Raw genomic sequence first — 18,553 nt, forward strand, 5'->3', positions numbered from 1 at the left:
TGCATCGGTCGGTTCGGTTCGATTTTACGTATTATTGATTCGGTTTATCGGTTTTTTATTTTTAAATATGTAAAATCAATAACCAACCAATAAGATATTTTCTTATCGGTTTTAGTTGATCGGTTTTTGGTCCTTAACGGTTCGATTTTCGGTTTAACCAATAAAAAATTACTTATAAAATAGAAATAGTAATAACTAACATAGAAAAATGAAATCTTAATTACCGCCAAAACCTATGCAATACATTTTAGTTTACAAGAATTTTCAAACTCGAACTGAATGTTAGTTAGGAAAAAATTGAATCCTAATTGTTGGAAGTTATAAATGGTTCAAGCTTTTTATTACGATAATAGCGGAACTTTATATTGTACCTTTGTTGCCCTGAATAGGTTAATACTTTGTGAATCACTGAATTATGAATTAGTAGTGCGGACGGATGGACGGATAAAGAGAGATATTTAAATATATAATATAAATAGGGATAAAACAATAACTTAATGTAACCGTTTACCCAATTAAATTTTTTATAAAACAAAAAAAAAACGGTTAACCCGATAACCCAATAACACTTTTATCGATTCAATTTTTTCACAGTGCTAGTTATGGGTATTGACTATTGTGGATAATTAGTGGTTATGGCAGCTTGATCACTAAGAATTTCACTGCGTAAGGAACATGAAGATCATCATGGAGAGCTAGCTGCCATTGACATAGATATCCAGAATTTGAGAGTGGTCAATTTCCTAACGCCTCATTATAGAAAGATAACAATCTTTTGAAATAAATGAAAAAGCAAAATGGGTCTTGTAAACTCGAGCAATCAGAGTATGGGAGATATAAATCTGTTGTTGCCAAAAGGAAGAAGTTTATGCAAAATAAAAATATATACTACTGAAACTTTTCGTTTTAATAAGCACACTTCATAAGAATCCTATTTTCTTTTCCAAGACGTTGGTTGCTGCATTGGAAAATCCAGTAGAATTAAGAATTACATACAACAATATATCCGTGTAATTTCATAAAGAAAGTGGAGTAGTAGACGGCTTCAAATCAGCACCAAGAAAGTTGATTAATTTTTCACATTAGGTGTGTTCACATCAAACATATATTTGAATATTTATTCTATCCGTCACAAATTACTTAGAATGTAAATTAAATTTTTTTTAATCTCAAAATAGTTGGTATGTAGAAGAATTCAAATAGTACTTAACCTCTTTTTCTAACTATCGAAGAATATTCATCTAATTAAAAATTATATAAGGTGATATAAGTCAATTTACATCCGTTATTATTTTTTCCTTATGCAAAAAAAGCAAACGTATCAAGTAATTCGAGACGGAGAGAGTATGTAATTATCCTTTTCAAGACCAACACACCTATTGAATCCATAAGTGATATCGAAAGAGGAATAAATTGTATGCAAACCTTATCATTTCCTATTTGTGTTCCCTAAATAGAAAAGAAAAAAATAAAAGGGACTTGATTTCCTATTTCCTGTTCTTGTGGGGGTTGAAAAAGAATTAAGCCATAGTTAAACCGTCTACTCTTTGCCCTAACAGAAGCTCAAACTCAATTACGTTGTACGAGCTATGGGGAAGACAGCAAGGGGAGTGGGAGAAGAAGAAGCCGATAAATCGACTGGGAAAGAAGGGTTCAAGCTACTGGGCGACCCGAAATTCAAGAAATTGGAGAATGGCCGATTCAAATGTGTTCAAACGGGGCATGAGCTGCCTGAACATGCGAAGGAGTCTTATGCTCAGAGCAAACACTGTCGATTGGGGCTAATTGATGCTGCTCTTTCTAGGAATAAACCCCCTCTCAATATGTTTAACCAAGATCCTCTTAATCGGTAATTGATTTTTTTTTTTTAATTAATTGTTCTACTAGGGTTTTGTATATAAATGCCTTTTAGCTAATTTATTGGTAGAGTCGATGTATTGTTTCGTAAAAAAAATGATTCTTTTGAAGTAGTACTATAGTAAGTATTATTTGAATGGTCTTGCCCTGGCTCGAACGTGTGACCTCCTGATGATATGGCAGCAACAATTTTATGCTAAGACACTGTGGTAATAATTGAACCTTATTAGGAGCCTATAGAATGAGTGAATTGCTCTAGGATAGGGGAAAATGATCCTCCCTCTGTTTCAGTTTGTTTGTCTGGTCCTTGATACGGAGATTAAGAAAGTAAAGAAGACTTTTGATGCCCTTTAATCTTGTGAACGTAAATATGCTATGTGGAAAGTTAGAATCAAAGGTTTGTCAAAAAAGGAAAGAGACATTCTTTTTGAAACTAACTAAAAAGGTAAGACACACAAATTGAAACTGGTTGAGTAGTTAATTTGAAAGTGGAGAAAGTGGAACTATTAAATAGGATTGTACTAGAAACAGCTACATTTGTTCTTCTCTGTTCCTTTCTCACGAGCTTTCGACCTTTGTCATTATATTGCGCTCTCAAGTGATGGAGAAGAGTTCTTCTCATAAAAAAGTGATGGAGAAGAGTTTATAAATTTAAAGTATATTTCAGGGTGGTTTGTTTCATCATTTCTATTAGCATAATGGGATATACACCTTGAACATTGGAAATTCAATTTAAAGCATATATACGGTCGTTGAATTGTGACAAGTTGTAGTAGTCTTCTGGAATACTTTTGATATACAAACAGAAATTGGTCAATTGTTGCTTTCCAGGAGCAAAATCTATTGGAAATTATGGTGGAAAATCAGATATTTGCCTGCTTCTCTTGTTCTTCTGCTTGTTTTAATCTGTAGTGTAATTTAGTGTTCAATTCTTGCAGGTCAAAATTGATATGTAAATTAACAGGAGATACAGTTAATAAGTCGGAGGAGCACATATGGAAGCATATGAATGGAAAACGTTTTCTCAGAATGTTAGGTTTGTTATGCGCCCCTGTTGCTACTTATTTGTTTATAGGGAGGTCCGTGTATGTGTATTATATTCTTGTGCATTCTACTGAGTACCACTAATGACATGCACTAATTTGAACAGAGAAAAAGGAAACTGAAACTGAAATGGAAAACGGAGGGCTAGAAAAGCAAGGAGAAAATGAAGCAGCTAAGAAGGTGGATAGCAAAGCTAGTCGTCGGGACAAAAAGAAGAACAAAAAGAAAGAAACGGAAGATGCTAGCAAGGTTATATCCGAAGTAAGGGATTCTTCTGGAAAGAACAGTGACTCGGAAGAAGATACCGAGTTTTGGATGCCTCCTGTTGGTGCTCGTTGGGACTATGACAATGGAGGTGATCGATGGGGATCTGGTTCTGAATCAGGACAAGAAGATGATGATGCTATTGGGGAAGGTATGTGTTATAATTAATTTTAAAAAAGGAATAGGGTGGAAATTGCCAAATTCCCGTGTATATCTCTGTATGGAAGATAGATACATAAATACCTACATCGCATGCAAAATTTGGTGATGGCAAGGCAGAAGCTTTAACGATGTTCTTGCACAATCAACCTTTTAATGGAATGTGGTATCTGTCTCTTGTTTTGCTGTGCTAGATTATATTCTTTTCATACTGCCTGGCTAGTGAACTGCAACTCATGCTTCTTGAATATGATAGACGTAAATCCGTTGGAGCTCAAAATTAACTGTTTCACCTACTTTCAAAGGTGTTTGCTAAGTATTTGCTTTCCAATTTGAGAAAATAGCTATATGGGCAAAGTTATTCCTTCTTCTCCTGCTCATTAATATACTTTTCTAAAGCATGTATAAAGACCATGCTGCATATGGTATAGACTATAGAGCTGTGTGAATTCAATAATCATTTATATGGTGTTGAGGTTTCACTTAACAGCTTAAGGCGACTTAGGGAGGGGGTGTTTGTCAGTATCAGTGTATATCGAATTTGTTTGTCTTACTACACTTTCTGTCACCAGATGGAGTTACTGAAGAGGATAACAATGATGCTAAAGAGCTTTCTAAGCGGTATGGTTACTCTGTCGAACTTTTTATGCCTCCTGTTATACGTTTTATATTGACGCATCCATGCTCTTCCCCTCTATTCTTGCGCCATTGGTTAAAAATTATATGCACAAACTAGCCAAGTGTGGCAATGGGAAAGGTGCATAAGCATTTTAATTTGACATACAGACATCAAAATTTTGTGTTGTGTCAGGGCCAAACGCATGTCCCTTGAGATTGGGCCCAGCAGCTTTGCCTCAAGGAAGAAGAAGAAGAAGACCAGTGCTACATGATATTTGTCTCTAAAACAAACAACACAAATTTTGTTATCTTCTTTTTGCTTAGTTGTATACTGCTTGCTTGCTTCATTTTAGCATATTGTTTATTTTGCTTGTTATGTTACTGAAGGAAAACATTTTCTGCTCTGTGTAGGTCATTGTAGCAAATAGAACGTCTTTTCTTCTACTTTGCAGGTTAATTTTCGGACTATTACTTTGAAACATCAAAACAAGCATGAGATGGAGAAAGTATAGTAAATCTATATCTATAATTCTATTATAATAATGTACTAAAAGTGTGAAGAGCCTTAGATATCTTGTTTGAACTTTTAGTCCTTTCTTAAAAGTCTCCGTTTTAGACAAAATCATCTTTTTATCCTTCTCCTATTATTTTAATAATATTAAATTTACAAAAAGAAAAAAAAGAAAATCTTTCTTCACAAAAATAGGATTTATTGCTCACCATCTAAAAAAAATAACTAACCATTCCTAACTAAAAGAGGATAACCCAAAACCCCAAATATAATATCCATAATAATTTGTAATTTTAAAAAATAAAACCCCTTCACCCATCGTGAAACCAAAAAATAAAATAAAATTCTCCTCCCACCTTTTCTCTTGTCCGAATGTGAAACCCAAATAATTAAAAAAATTAAAAGTTTCCTTCCCCAAGTTGATATTTTTTGCCAATTTTTTTTTTTTTTTAAAAAGACACTTTTCCCATCTTCTATATACTTTAACATAACCTTTTTCATGTAAAATAGGATTACCAATAATTTCTGTCTATAAAAATCGTGTTGATTTTGTTTTATTATCATACTTATCATATTTTTTTTTCATCCACAATTACTAACTTTTGTCTCTTCCCCAAATTCTCTCTTCTTCAGGTTCTCTTCGTCAACTCATCTTAATTTCTTTCTTAAAAAATTCTTTTGCTTTTTTTGTATCGTCGATTGTTGTTTGCTCATTAATGATTTAAATACAATATTAATTGTTATGCCAACAATTTGATTTATATTCTTATTTGATTTTGTGTTACTAGTTGGATTTATGTTCTTAATTAATTTAATTTGTATTGTTTGTTGGATCTGTTAATGATTAATGTTCTCCCTCGATTAAATATACGAACACAACTCACATATTCAGGTATAATCTACTCGACTAATTAGTTTTTCTTCATTCTAAATCATGTATTAATGCTAACTCATTTTTTTCAGACTACTATGGCAACGGATGCAATTATCGAAGTTGTTGCAATTAGTGCATTAAAGTTATTTGATTGCATGTTCATAATAAAAGTCTTGATCATAGAGAGTGGTCCAACAAAAAAATATAATAAAGCAACAACTGATACTCGAAAGCTTCTAAAGTTAGTTGATGAAGAGGTAAGAATTTTTCTTACTTTGTCTTTAATTTTCTTTTTTCATTTATTTTTCATCCATTAAAATAAACATCTCACAATATTTTAGTGTTTTCAATGATTCAATCAAAAATGAAAAACATTATTAGAATAAGGCAATTTTTGCTATATCATGAACAACCACATTACTCCTGTCAATCTTAATTTCCTATCAGCCAATAAGAAAATTGAGATTGGATTCACCGATGCTATTACTGTTCAAGAATACAAAGGTACCTTCACTATAATTGTTTTTTCAAACAATTTTGTTTTGTTTGAGGATGAAAATTTGTAATCGACGATAATAATTTTGGGTAATTTCTTATCTTTATTCAAATAATCTAATAATTTATCTCTAATATATTAAAAGTGGAAAAGACTTTAGAAAAGTTATTTAAAAATTTTTTCTTCGTTAAAAAAGTAATAGACAAAATCGTCTTTTTACTTATTACTCAATTCACTATAATAATTAAATATTATGATAATAATATCTGAAAGTTAAACTCCTAAATATATGAAAACTTATTTGGTCAAGTTTTCTAATTCTTTCTCTTTTTGATAGAAAAAGTATAATTGAGAAAAGAAGTTATGCCTTATTAGAAGTCTTCAACTTACCCATGTTGATTTCTATTTAAAAAATTTTAAATATACGAGAAAAGACGATTTTGTTTATTAATTTTTTAATGAAAGAGCAAAAAGTTCAAATAATTTTTCTAAAGTTCTTCCCACTTTTAATATATTAGAGATTAGAGATAAACTATTAGATTATTTGAATAAAAAAAAGAAATTACCCAAAGTTATTTACCGTCGATTGCAATTTTCATCTTTAAACGAAATAAAATTGTTTGAAAAAACAATTGTAGAGAAGAGACCTTTATATCTTGAACAATGGTGGCATCGATGAATTTAATCTCGATTTTCTTGTTGACTGATAGGAAATTAGGTTGGCAGGAGTAATGCGGATGTTCATGATATAGCAAAAATTGTCTTGTTCTAATAATGTTTACCATCTTTTGATTGAATCATTGAAAAGTATAGCACCAAGTTTTGTACCCTAAAATATTGTGTATTTATTTTAATGGATGAAAAATAAATGGGAAAAAAAAAATAAAGATCGTCAACTAACTTTAGAAGCTTTCCTTTATTATATTCTTTTGTTAGACCACTCTCTACGATCAAGACTTTTTTTATGGACATGCGATCGAATGACTTTAATGCACTAATTGTAACAACTTCGATAATTGCATCCCTTGTCATAGTTGTCTAAAAAAAGAATTAGAATATCATTAATGCATGATTTAGAATGAAGAAAAACTAATGACTTGATCTAGATTGTACCTGAATATGTGAGTTGTTTTCATATATTTAGTCGAGGAAGAATGTTAGTTATTAATAGATCCAACAAACAATGCAAATTAAATTAATTAAGAACATAAATTTAATTAATAACACAAATTAGATCAAGTAAGAATATAAGTTAAATTGTTGGTATAACAATTAATATTGTGTTTAAATTATTAATGAGCAAGCAACAATCAATAATACAAAAAAAAAGGGAAAGAATTTTTTGACAAAGAAACTAAAGTGAGTTGACGAAGAGAACCGAGGAAAAAAAATATGGAGAAGAAAGAACTTGGAGATTACGAGATAAAAATTAGAGTAACTGTGGATGAAAGAAAAATATGATGAGGACGGTAAAAAGCAAAATCAAGATGACTTTTATAGAAAGGGTAAAAGGTACCTGTTTTACATAGAACAAGAATTGTTGTTGATCCTATTTTGCATGAAAAGGTTATGTTAAAATCTATGGATGATGAAAAAAAAAAATTCCTTTAATTTGGTAAAAAATGTCAGCTTGGGAAGGAAACTTTTTAATTTTTTTAATTCCACGTTGGTACAAGAGAAAAGGTGGGAGAAGGAGAATTTTTTGTATTTTTTTTGGCTTCACGATGGGTGAAGGGGTTTTCTTTTTTAAAATTATAAATTATTTTGGATATTAGATTTGGGGTTTTGGGTTGTGATTAGCTGTTTTTTAAAATGGTGAAAAATGAATTCTATTTTTGTGAGAAAAGATTTTTTTTTTTTTTTGTAATTTAATATTATTAAAATAATCGAAGAAATGTTAAAAAGATAATTTTTTCTAGTGGAGATTTTTAATGAAGGGCAAAAAGTTCAAACATATCAGTACAAAAGTGACTCAAACTTTTTATTTTTCATTAAAGTCTCTGCTTTAGATAAAATAAAAAATCACATAAACTTATAATTTATTTTCCACGTATAATCATTTGTTCAAATCACTATCTTATAGGAGTAATATAGTTTATAGAATCATATACTACATGAGTCATCATCCAGGTAAAACGCACGTATCAAAAAACTAAGTAGTTAAAAAGTAGCAATATGGTAAAATACTTGAAAATATTAGTTAAAACTTACACGCATTCGATGTGTAAATCAAGTCAATACATGCATGACACGTGTTTGAATTTAGAGTTCATATTACTTAACTATGATTAATTAATAAGTAATTAACTTAATTTAATCACTTAATTAAAATAAAGAATATTAATTTAATTGGATATAAATTTTTATCTGAGTCATGCTAAAACCGTGATAGTTCCTCAAAAAGAAGAAACTTTAATAGGAAGAGGACACAAAAAAAACAACTCATATGACATTTGCATGCAAGTTCTTTATCACATGCCCTCTTATTCATCGGACCTAGACTGTATCTATTTATTTTTTATTTATTTAGAAACACGAGAATCACAATCAACTGTATTTAGTCTTCTAGTATAGATTTGAATAAATTTTGTGGAAAAAAATAAATAATATAGCCTGGTCTAATCAACATGAAACATAACCAAGTTATGTGTTGCTCGTTCTTAGAAGTTTCAACAACATTACTTCAACAAGAATAGTAATGACTGCATCTTTAATTTGCATTTGCATGGATTCATGAATAACCAAGAAAGTAAAATAAAGCATAAGTTTAGGTGTTCTTTTAACAAATTGAGATAGTCGATTTGATTGATTCAACACAAACTATTACTACTATAGTGCTTAGCACCTTCTCTGAAAGATGACAAATTATTAGTATCATGTGCACGCCAAGGTAAGAATATATATCCTCTTGACTTAGCAAATCAACGAGGGAACAGAAAAACATATTTTTCTTCCTCTCATAATTTCTTATTACTTTTATGAGAGGAATATTGAAAGGGCATATGTATAATGCTTAAATCATACTGTACTACCATTTTATAAAAGTGAGCAACGATCTTACACCTATAAAGATTAATTATTAGTGCAGGGATCGGAGTCTCGGAAAAATAATAAAGTTGTCTTCATGTGACGCGCTCAAGGTTCAAGGTTTGATGCTTAAAGTGCCCCAGACACTGCACGTGAATGCAAAATAATTAGTTACCAGACTATCCCTTACCTAAAAAGATTATGAGACTTGAGAAGGAGCGACTCATAACTATGTACTAGTCATGAAAAGGAAATATATATTCTGCAAAACTTTGGTATAAGTATTATTGTTAATTATTATTAATAATATGAGTACTATTCCTACCATTTTCCGAAGAAATGGTAACATAAATAAAACCATGTTTCCCCGAAGGGATGACACCATGTAGAAATTAATATGAATAGACAGAAATCATAAACAACTGTTTAACTTGTCTTCTCTATAACACAACTTTGATATAAAAAGTCATATACAATAATAAAATCAAGCATCTTCCCTTTTTTCGATTTGACTTGCAATGAGGAAAATATGTAAAGGCAATCAAAAGAAAAGTGGTAGGAAATAGATGAGCAGTTTTCCTATTATTGCCATGAAAATAAGCAAGTGTGTATGATTTACTCCTAAAAATGATACTAAGAATTTATGTACACCGATAATATCAAGAAATTACTACATTGTTTTTTCAACCTACCATAGAAGGATGCCTGCCTGATGAGTAGTAATAGTTATTTTTAGGTGTGACAAACTAAAAATGAATTTTGACTTAACTATAACAACATACTTCAAATACTTTCACACCTATACAAGTTCAGTTTGGCCATCAAACCATTAACTTCAAATATTTTTGTAATTAATATCAATTGTGAGTTTTAACCAATTATTGTTTTAATTTTCAAATATGAGTAGTGTTTTTTTATTCTCAGATTTCTGCTGTAATTAACATATCTTTGAGTTTGAGATAGAAAAGTGGTCGTTGGAAGCAAGCATCCTTGTTTGATTTGGCTTGCAAAGGAAACAACATGGAACCAATAGAGGCGGAGCCAGGATTTCAAGTAAGGGGGTTCAATATTTAAAGAAAACTAAGTCAAAGGAGGTTCAACACCTACTATAACCACATAAAAAATAATTTTAATAATATATAAATAATATATTTTTCCGTCGAAGAAGGTTCGGACGAACCCTAAAGAGGGCTGGCTCCGCCTCTGAGAACCAACGACCATGAAAGGATAAGAGATACAAGCGAACCCTAAAGAGGGCTGGCTTCGCCTCTGGGAACCAACGACCATGAAATGATAAGAGATACAAGCGTAAAATATATGGATCATTTCAAAACAGATTTTAAGTGCAAATAATTAGCTAAATGACAATAACTTATTTTTTCAAATCTTTCAGAGTTAAACTTTAGTATTTTAATATTATTACTAGTATACGTACCCGCGCGATGCGCGGATGATATTAAACTATTTTTTCTAAACTTTTCATTATGGAATGTCATGTTCCAATTTTACGATTGTCTGAGATACATATAATTAAATTAAATATAGAAAAATTGTGAAATAAAACAATATTTAAAAGAAAGAAGAAGAATATCAAACAGAAATTTTGAAAATTTAAACTTGCCAACTATACCAATAAAACTGAAAACTCTACTCTGCACTTATCTTTTATTTTCTTCCTTTCGGTCTTCTTTGTCTCTTCTGCAAGTCAACAACAACAAAAAAAAATTATCATTAAAAACTAGAATAAACTCTCAAGAAGACTTCTTCATAAATAAAAATTGTATTAATTCAAAGTCCGTTTACCCGTAAATCCTTTGCTTACCAAAGTTTCAATTATTATCGATTTTTTTTCTCCTTAATGTGTTACCATTTGAAGTAAGAGGCGAATGGCTTTAGACTTGTTCCTTTTCGTTTACAATAACAGAGAAAGTTGAAGATGAAGAAATCATATCCTTCCTGTATATAAAAAAGAAGAATGTTAAATCAAAAATAATTTTTAAAATAAAAATTTTAAAGAATGTAGTAAACAAATTCACCAATAAAATTTATGATGTAGGAGTATATATAAAAGAGGCTAAGAACGTAGAATCCAATTCCAATTCAAATTTCATTCAAAATTCAAATTTCAAATATCATATTAATTTGTTAAAAAAGGGTAGTTTGATTTTTTTGAATGTGATATATATTTACCTAATAATGTATATATTTGAACTGAGATAATAATATGAATCCAATGAGATTATTATTATTATTATTATTATTATTATTATTATTATTATTATTATTATTAGTATATTTTATCTTTCATTTAAAATTTGATCAAATGTATTAAAATATAATATATAACTACTATCGCTTTTACTACTATTAGTGTATATATATTCGTACTACTATTTTATTTTTTTTATTATTATTATACTATTGTTATTGTTATGCTATGAATTCAAAAATAATCTACTACTAACAACTACTATTATATATGTATTACTACTACTACTATATTATTATTATTATTATTATTATTATTATTAAATAATTAGAGTTTATTTAGGACTCTTTAACTATAGATTTCTAGTTTAAAGTTAATGAGAATCTCTTTTTTTTTTATTTAAAAAGTATAATATTTTCAAATTTAAATATTTTTTATCATTTAAATTCAAATTTATCTTATTATTATTATTATTATTATATTATACTATTGTTATTATTATGCTATGAATTCAAAAATAATCTATTGCTAACAACTACTATTATATAAGTATCACTACTATTACTATATTATTATTAGTAGTATTAGTATTAAATAGTTAGAGTTTATTTAGGACTCTTTAACCATAGATTTCTAGTTTAAAGTTAATGAGAATTTTTTTTTAATTTAAAAGCCTAATATTTTCAAATTTGAATATTTTTTATCATTTAAATTCAAATTTACCCTTTAGTTCAAATTCAACTTTATCTAGTATAGAGTTTGTTTTCAGTATTTAACGAAATCTGTAACTTCTATTTAAAATTCAAAATTTAACACCAATTCAACAATCTAATATTCAACAAATTTTATTTTTATCTTAATTTGTTAAAAAAGATTTAGTCTGTTATTGTTCTTGTTTATCATTTTTTAAAAAATGTGATGTATATCTACCTAATAATGTATATATTTGAATTGAGATAATAATTTGAAACCAATGAAATTATTATTATTATTATTATTATTATTATTATTATTATATTTTATCTTTCTCTTAAAATATGATCAAATGTATTAAAATATAATATAATACTACTACCACTTTTACTACTATTAATATATATACGTACTACTATTTTTTATTTTATTATTATTATTATTATTATTATTATTATTATTATTATAATATACTATAGTTATTATTATGCTATGGATTCAAAAATAATCCAGTGCTAACAACTACTATTATATATGTATTACTACTATATTATTATTATTATTATTATTATTATTATTATTATTATTACTACTACTATTATGAAATAGTTTGAGTTTATTTAGGACTCTTTAACTATAGATTTCTAGTTTAAAGTTAATGAGAATCTTTTTTTTTTATTTAAAAAAGCCTAATATTTCAAAATTTTAAATTTTTTTATCATTTTAATTCAAATTCAAATTTATCTTTTAGTTAGTTCAAATTCAACTTTATCTAGTATAGAGTTTGTTTTCAATATTTAACAGAATCTGTAATTTCCATTTGAAATTCAAAAATTTAACACCACTTCAACAATCTAAAATGTGATGTATATTTACCTAATAATTTATATATTTGAACTGAGATAATATTTTAAAACCAATGAGATTATTATTATTATTATTATTATTATTATTATTATTATTATTATTATTAGACTTTATCTTTCATTTAGAATTTTATCAAATGTATTAAAATATAATATATTACTACTATCGCTACTACTAATATTAGTATATATATACGTACTATTATTTTTTTCTTATTATTATTATCGTATATTATTTTTATTATTATGCTATGGATTCAAAAATAATCTACTGCTACAGAAAATACTACTATTTTTAAGCTAATGAAATCTTTTTAAAAAATAAAGAATAATATTGGTTATTGGTTATAATATTTTAATAGATTATTATTACAACATTATTAAGTTATGTCCTAAAAATTGCCACGTGACTTTTTAATATTTTGCTACGTGGCTTCTTGTCTTGCTTATTAATATAAATCTCATATATATGGAATAAATATATCTAATATTATTTTCTTAAAAAAATAATTTATCTTTAAGAAGATATTTTATATCCAATTGAAATTCACAAAAAAAGAAACATTTTATATGATTGGTTAAACAACAATAAGAGTCCAATTAGAACTCTTTGGTATGATAACTAACTATTTTCAATTTATAGTTTTTTTTATAATAATTTTTAATTTATAACTAACAATCTCTGAATTATCTTTTAGTAGTTTACCTGTTTTTTCACGTTTTTTATTTGATTTTTTTTTTGTTCTTTTCTTTTCTATCTTTCTTTCTTTCTTTTGTTTTTTTTTTATATAAAAATCAATTGACAACTTAAATATATAAAGGTATTTCAAGTAGATATATACATTGAATTTAATTATTAAATTTTAATTTATATTTTCAAGTTTAAAATAATTGTAAATAAGGATATACACCACAAATATATATTACTTTTATTTATCAATAGTGACCTTATAATACTGAAATATAATATTACAAATATTAGTCCATACTTATAATATAATAAGATGTCATAAATTATTCCATACTGAAATATAACAGTATAAATAACATCAAATTTGTTTGGTGTTTTAAATTTAGTATAATTTATTGTTAATTTTGCAAACTATAAGAAATCTCACAACATCATATTAAATCACTGAGTCATCACATAAAATAGAAACACACAAAATAAGATGAGCATTTATATTTTTAAAATAATTATATTAAAATAATAGCAAAAGTTAGTATTTAAAAAGAGTGGACTTTTTTATCACAAAATAAAAAATTAACTATAAAATGACTTTTTTTTATCATAAAACAAAAAAAATAGCTTTTTATATAATTTCTATCAGTTGGACGACTTAAATAATCAATTCATGAAGACATAAACAATGACCATTAAGCTATGCACATCATTAATTTAACTTCTCAATTAAAGATGATTTTATTTTCATTTAAGTAATTAAATTTATTTTTATCAGAAATCAAATTAATAGGAAAATATTACTTACTTGTTAGTATGTAATAGCGTCATTAGTCATCTGCATAAAAAAATATTAAATTTAAACATAAAGAATATCAAGAGTGCAATAAATAAATCTAATGATCAATAACAAAGAAGAAAAAGAAAGTTTAATATTATTTATCATTGTAGGAGTATATGTATATATAAGAGGTTAAGAAGTTAGAAACTTATTGCAACTCAAATTTCATTTAAATTAAAATTAAAATATTATATTAGTTTGTTATAAGAAATTAGGATGTTGATTGGATAAATACAAATATAAAAATAAAAGCAAAAACTTTTATTTGCTATTAAAAAGAAGGATATGCTATAAAAAAGGTACATGCAACCAAATAATTATTTATCAATTCAAAATTTTAAAGTAGCAAAATTTTTATTGGCGTGGGTAATTTGGAGTGAGAGATGTGTATTTATTATTATTGTTAGTAGTAGTATTATAATTATTATACTAATTATTATTATTATTATTACTATAATATTAATTATTATTATTATTATTATTATTATTATTATTATTATTATTATTATTATGTCACTGTTACTATTACTATGGCGACCGCCACTATATTGTTTTTTTTCCCGTTTTATCATTAATCCTACTACTCCTATGTATTGGCACTACTACTACTTGTATGCTATTATTTTTTTAAATTATTATTATTATTATTTATTTATTTAATATTTAGATAAATAATATTCAAATATGTTTTATAATATATCATTTAGAACTATATAGAAGTTAAAAGGTAGAGATGTATTCCAACTCAATTTTTGTTTAAATTTGAATTCAAAATTCAAATAAACTAACTGATTAGAATATTTATTTAGATAAATATAAATTTTAAAAATAAAGTAAAAGATAAAGAAGTAAAAGTTTATGGTTGCTAATAAGAAGGAGCCTTAATATTCTTTAATTTTAAAAGTTTTATTACAACACTTCTTAATTTTGTCCAAAAAATTGTCACGTGGCTTAATAATAACTTGCCACGTGGCCTCCTCTGGTGCTTTGTCCTCTGATTTATAATATATATAGATACTTACATACTCCGTCCATGTCGCCATGTTAGTTATCATGTTTAGAGTTAAAATATATAAATTTTAATTAGCATCGTAAATTATATTCTTTTAATCAAATTAACATGTGAAAAGTTGCAATTTATAGTATTTATCTAATAATTTATAAATATCTAAATTTTAAATTTAAGTTTATCAAATTTAATTTAGTTTTGGAAATGAGTCGAATTGACTTACAAAAGGAAAAAGAAGAAACACGATGCTCAACTAATTTGGGACAAAGAGATTAAGAATATTTGTAATATAGTAGTAGATTTACAGCAATACTTAATTATTCAATGATAATTTATCTTTTTCTATTTATTTTACAAGATATTAAATTTATTATACAGTAAAATAATGGACAAACAATTATCAAACGAAAAAGAACAATAATTGCATGTTTTGATCTTAAACTACGTGAATGTGGTTGGAGCAGTTCGTGAAAATTTTAAAGCAAATAAAAAAGAAGAAGGGAGGATGAGCTACCTTTTCTGGTTGCAACAATATATATGTACTTAATTAACTTGCATAATTCAATCTACCTTTCATTTTCCCACTATCTACAAAGTCTATGCAGCTTCAAATTATTAGTATTTTTTAGAAAAGAATTAAAATACTTATCGAACTCATCTAAGAGCCAAAAAGAAAGTGTGTGTTTATGTATAAGGCACCAGGACTAATTATCCGGGTTTATCGGAAACAGTCCAGTCTCTCTACTTCTTCGGAGATAATGGTATGGACTGCGTACATTCTACCCTCTCCAAACTTCACATTTATTGTTGTTGTTACATCGGAACTAATTAGCACATCACACTCAAGAGGGTATATATGTAGCCTGAGATTAGAGATCAATGAAATAGGGGAAAATCTTTAATACGATTTTACATTCAATGATTATATTATCTGATAAACTAATTGATGTCCATCCAAATTAATTCAAACATCACTATTTTTGGTTAAGATGTCTGCAACTTGTCCTTTATATTATTGTAATTAAAAAAAGAGATTAATTAGTATTTCGTGTCAAATAGAGGCTTGACTTTTGAAGACAGGCCCTTCACTAGTTTCAGATTTAAGATCACTTTGACCATCTAATTATTGGCTTCAAATATATTTGCATTTAAGATCAGTTTGACCCAATAAATTACTCACCTCTCGCATTTATTTAGTTCAAATAATTTGATATATTTTCTATCTAGGAATAATAATTTAAATGGTCACTTAACTTAAAATTTTTATTCTAGAAAGTCACTCGACTTTAAACTTTACTTAGAAAGTAATTTAACTTGAGATCTTTTACTCAAAAAGTAAAAGCTAAACTTTGCTTTAAGTGAAATATTTTTAATAACAAAATTATGAAAAATATAAAATATCTACTTTATGACCTTTTTACCCTTTTCTTCATTCATTTAAATTATCTTTAACATCTTTTTTTTTTAAACACATTTTGCTTCTCCTTCTCGCTAGTTAAATGTAACAATTATTTCAATTATTTATCTAAAGTATTGACTCTTATATAAAATTTTTCGAGCTTGATACTAGCTGAGGATGATAATGTTCTAAATTTAAGTGATAATGTATTAGGAGTTGTCCAAAGTAATATGATGGGTAAGATAGAGGATGATAAAACTTACTAGTACTAGTACAAAATATAAAAGGTAAATCACTTCATTATATAAATATTTATAGGTGTTAATTAAAATCATAGTTAACTAAAAATTGTTTCATTAACAATAGTGTATTACATGATACAGAGAACATTACTATGTTTATATATTTTCATAGTAGAAGACTAAAGGAATCACTGATCCGAGGTGTATAATAAAAAGAAAATTGAGCCTCTTCAACTTCGAATAATCTCAGTTTTGAACATTAAAAAAAACACGAATAACATACATGTATTAGCATAAAATACAAAAGTAAAATCACTTAATTTTGCTTATTTTGTTAAAATTTATTTTCGTATAACCTTTACTTATTAGTTGCATCTGTTATCTTATAAATAGTATTTTTAGTTAAAAGGATGTTGCTAATTATTTTTTATTAAGTGATGAATAAAGTTATAAATTCATGAGTCAATACTTTGGATAATGGTGTATATGGAACAAATATGGTTGAGACAGCAATAGAAGGAAAAGCAAACTATGAAAAAGAAGTGGTAAGATAATTTAGAGGAATGAAGAAAAGGGTAAAGGGTTATTAAGAGGATATTTTGTATTTTTTAGAATTTTGTTACTAAAAAAATTCACATAAACAAAATTTTATTTAAAAAATAATAAAATGAATTGAGTAACATTTTGAGTAAAACATCTAAAATTGAGTAATTTTTTAAGTAAAACTAAAAGTTGAATAACTTTCTGATATAAAAATTTAAAATTAAGTAATCATTTAAGTTATTAACTCGAAAAAAAGAAAGAGAAAGCATGGCCAGTAAAATATGAGGCCCTACGGACCCTATCTTGCTATCTTATTGATAAGGGTCATTGGCACATTTATCTTATTTATTATGCCATCTTTATTTTTTCTCTTTGAAGTAATTACTTTTTGCGAGATAAAAAATATTATTTTTTTATCAAAATGTTTTACAAATTAGTCTTTAAAGGACTTATGAGCTGTTAATTATAAGAAGTACAAAAGTTTAATATTAGCGAGAAATGCAATTAATTAATTTTTTTTTAAAAATTAGCTTAAGCAATTGACTAATTAAAATTTGATTTTATTTATAAGTATTTGATTCCATACCTTATAACATTTTCCTCGTTTGTCCTTCCCCTCCCACTTTTTCAATAGCTAATGATGGAATATAAAGAAAGTAAAGCGACCGAACTTTATAATCATTGTCCACTAATAAAAAAGAATAGCCAACTTTTCACCCGTGGCCTAACGGCGAAACTTCCGTGGACCAACCATAAGCATTGGCGTGGTGGTTCAGCATCTTATCTCTTGAATAAGAGGTTGAGAGTTTGATCCGTACTTTTAATGAATGAAAAAATTATATGGTCAGTTTTCTATCGTTTAGTGTGCTGATCGTAAAAACAGAGGACTAATTTTACGGCTACCGGCTGTGAAAATACTTTAAGAAACAAAAAGAAAAAAAAACTTTCATGTGCCACCAACATGGGTTGTGGTGCAATGGATGGATGGAGCTGCTCCATCATCCTTAATTAGAGGTCAAGAGTTCGATCTGAATATGAAGAAAATTTTGTTAGGAGTGCTGCCACCTTAATAAACTTTGTAAGGCGCGATGTGAATTAGTCGAGCCTCCGTACATCGAACATTGAACATCGAACATCGGATGGGAAATAAAAAAATAAAGAAACTTCCATGTGCCTACCCCTCCAACAAATTTCAAAAAAAGCCACTCACTCACACACC

The 18,553-nt window shown here is 27.2% G+C and overlaps 1 protein-coding gene across 1 annotated transcript; it reads left to right on the forward strand.

The window, feature by feature from the left end:
• Positions 1 to 1,350: 1,350 nt before the first annotated feature.
• On the forward strand, positions 1,351 to 4,386 carry LOC107860701 (surfeit locus protein 2). The gene is made up of 5 exons (XM_016706158.2): positions 1,351 to 1,849; positions 2,796 to 2,893; positions 3,008 to 3,316; positions 3,897 to 3,945; positions 4,136 to 4,386. Exons 1-5 carry the CDS (start codon positions 1,590 to 1,592, stop codon positions 4,212 to 4,214), a joined length of 795 nt encoding a protein of 264 aa, XP_016561644.1. The 5' UTR covers positions 1,351 to 1,589; the 3' UTR covers positions 4,215 to 4,386.
• The last annotated feature ends 14,167 nt before the right edge of the window (positions 4,387 to 18,553 follow it).

The sequence above is a fragment of the Capsicum annuum genome, chromosome 2 (assembly GCF_002878395.1).
Source record: "Capsicum annuum cultivar UCD-10X-F1 chromosome 2, UCD10Xv1.1, whole genome shotgun sequence".
In the NCBI taxonomy this organism is placed as follows: Eukaryota; Viridiplantae; Streptophyta; class Magnoliopsida; order Solanales; family Solanaceae; genus Capsicum; species Capsicum annuum.

Excerpts from the sequence above, each read along its gene's own strand:
- LOC107860701 (XM_016706158.2), top strand. The coding sequence starts at position 1,590 with ATGGGGAAGACAGCAAGGGGAGTGGGAGAAGAAGAAGCCGATAAATCG. Across the intron at positions 3,317-3,896 it reads TGATGATGCTATTGGGGAAG|ATGGAGTTACTGAAGAGGAT; the intron begins GTATGTGTTATA and ends TTCTGTCACCAG. Across the intron at positions 3,946-4,135 it reads GCTAAAGAGCTTTCTAAGCG|GGCCAAACGCATGTCCCTTG; the intron begins GTATGGTTACTC and ends GTGTTGTGTCAG.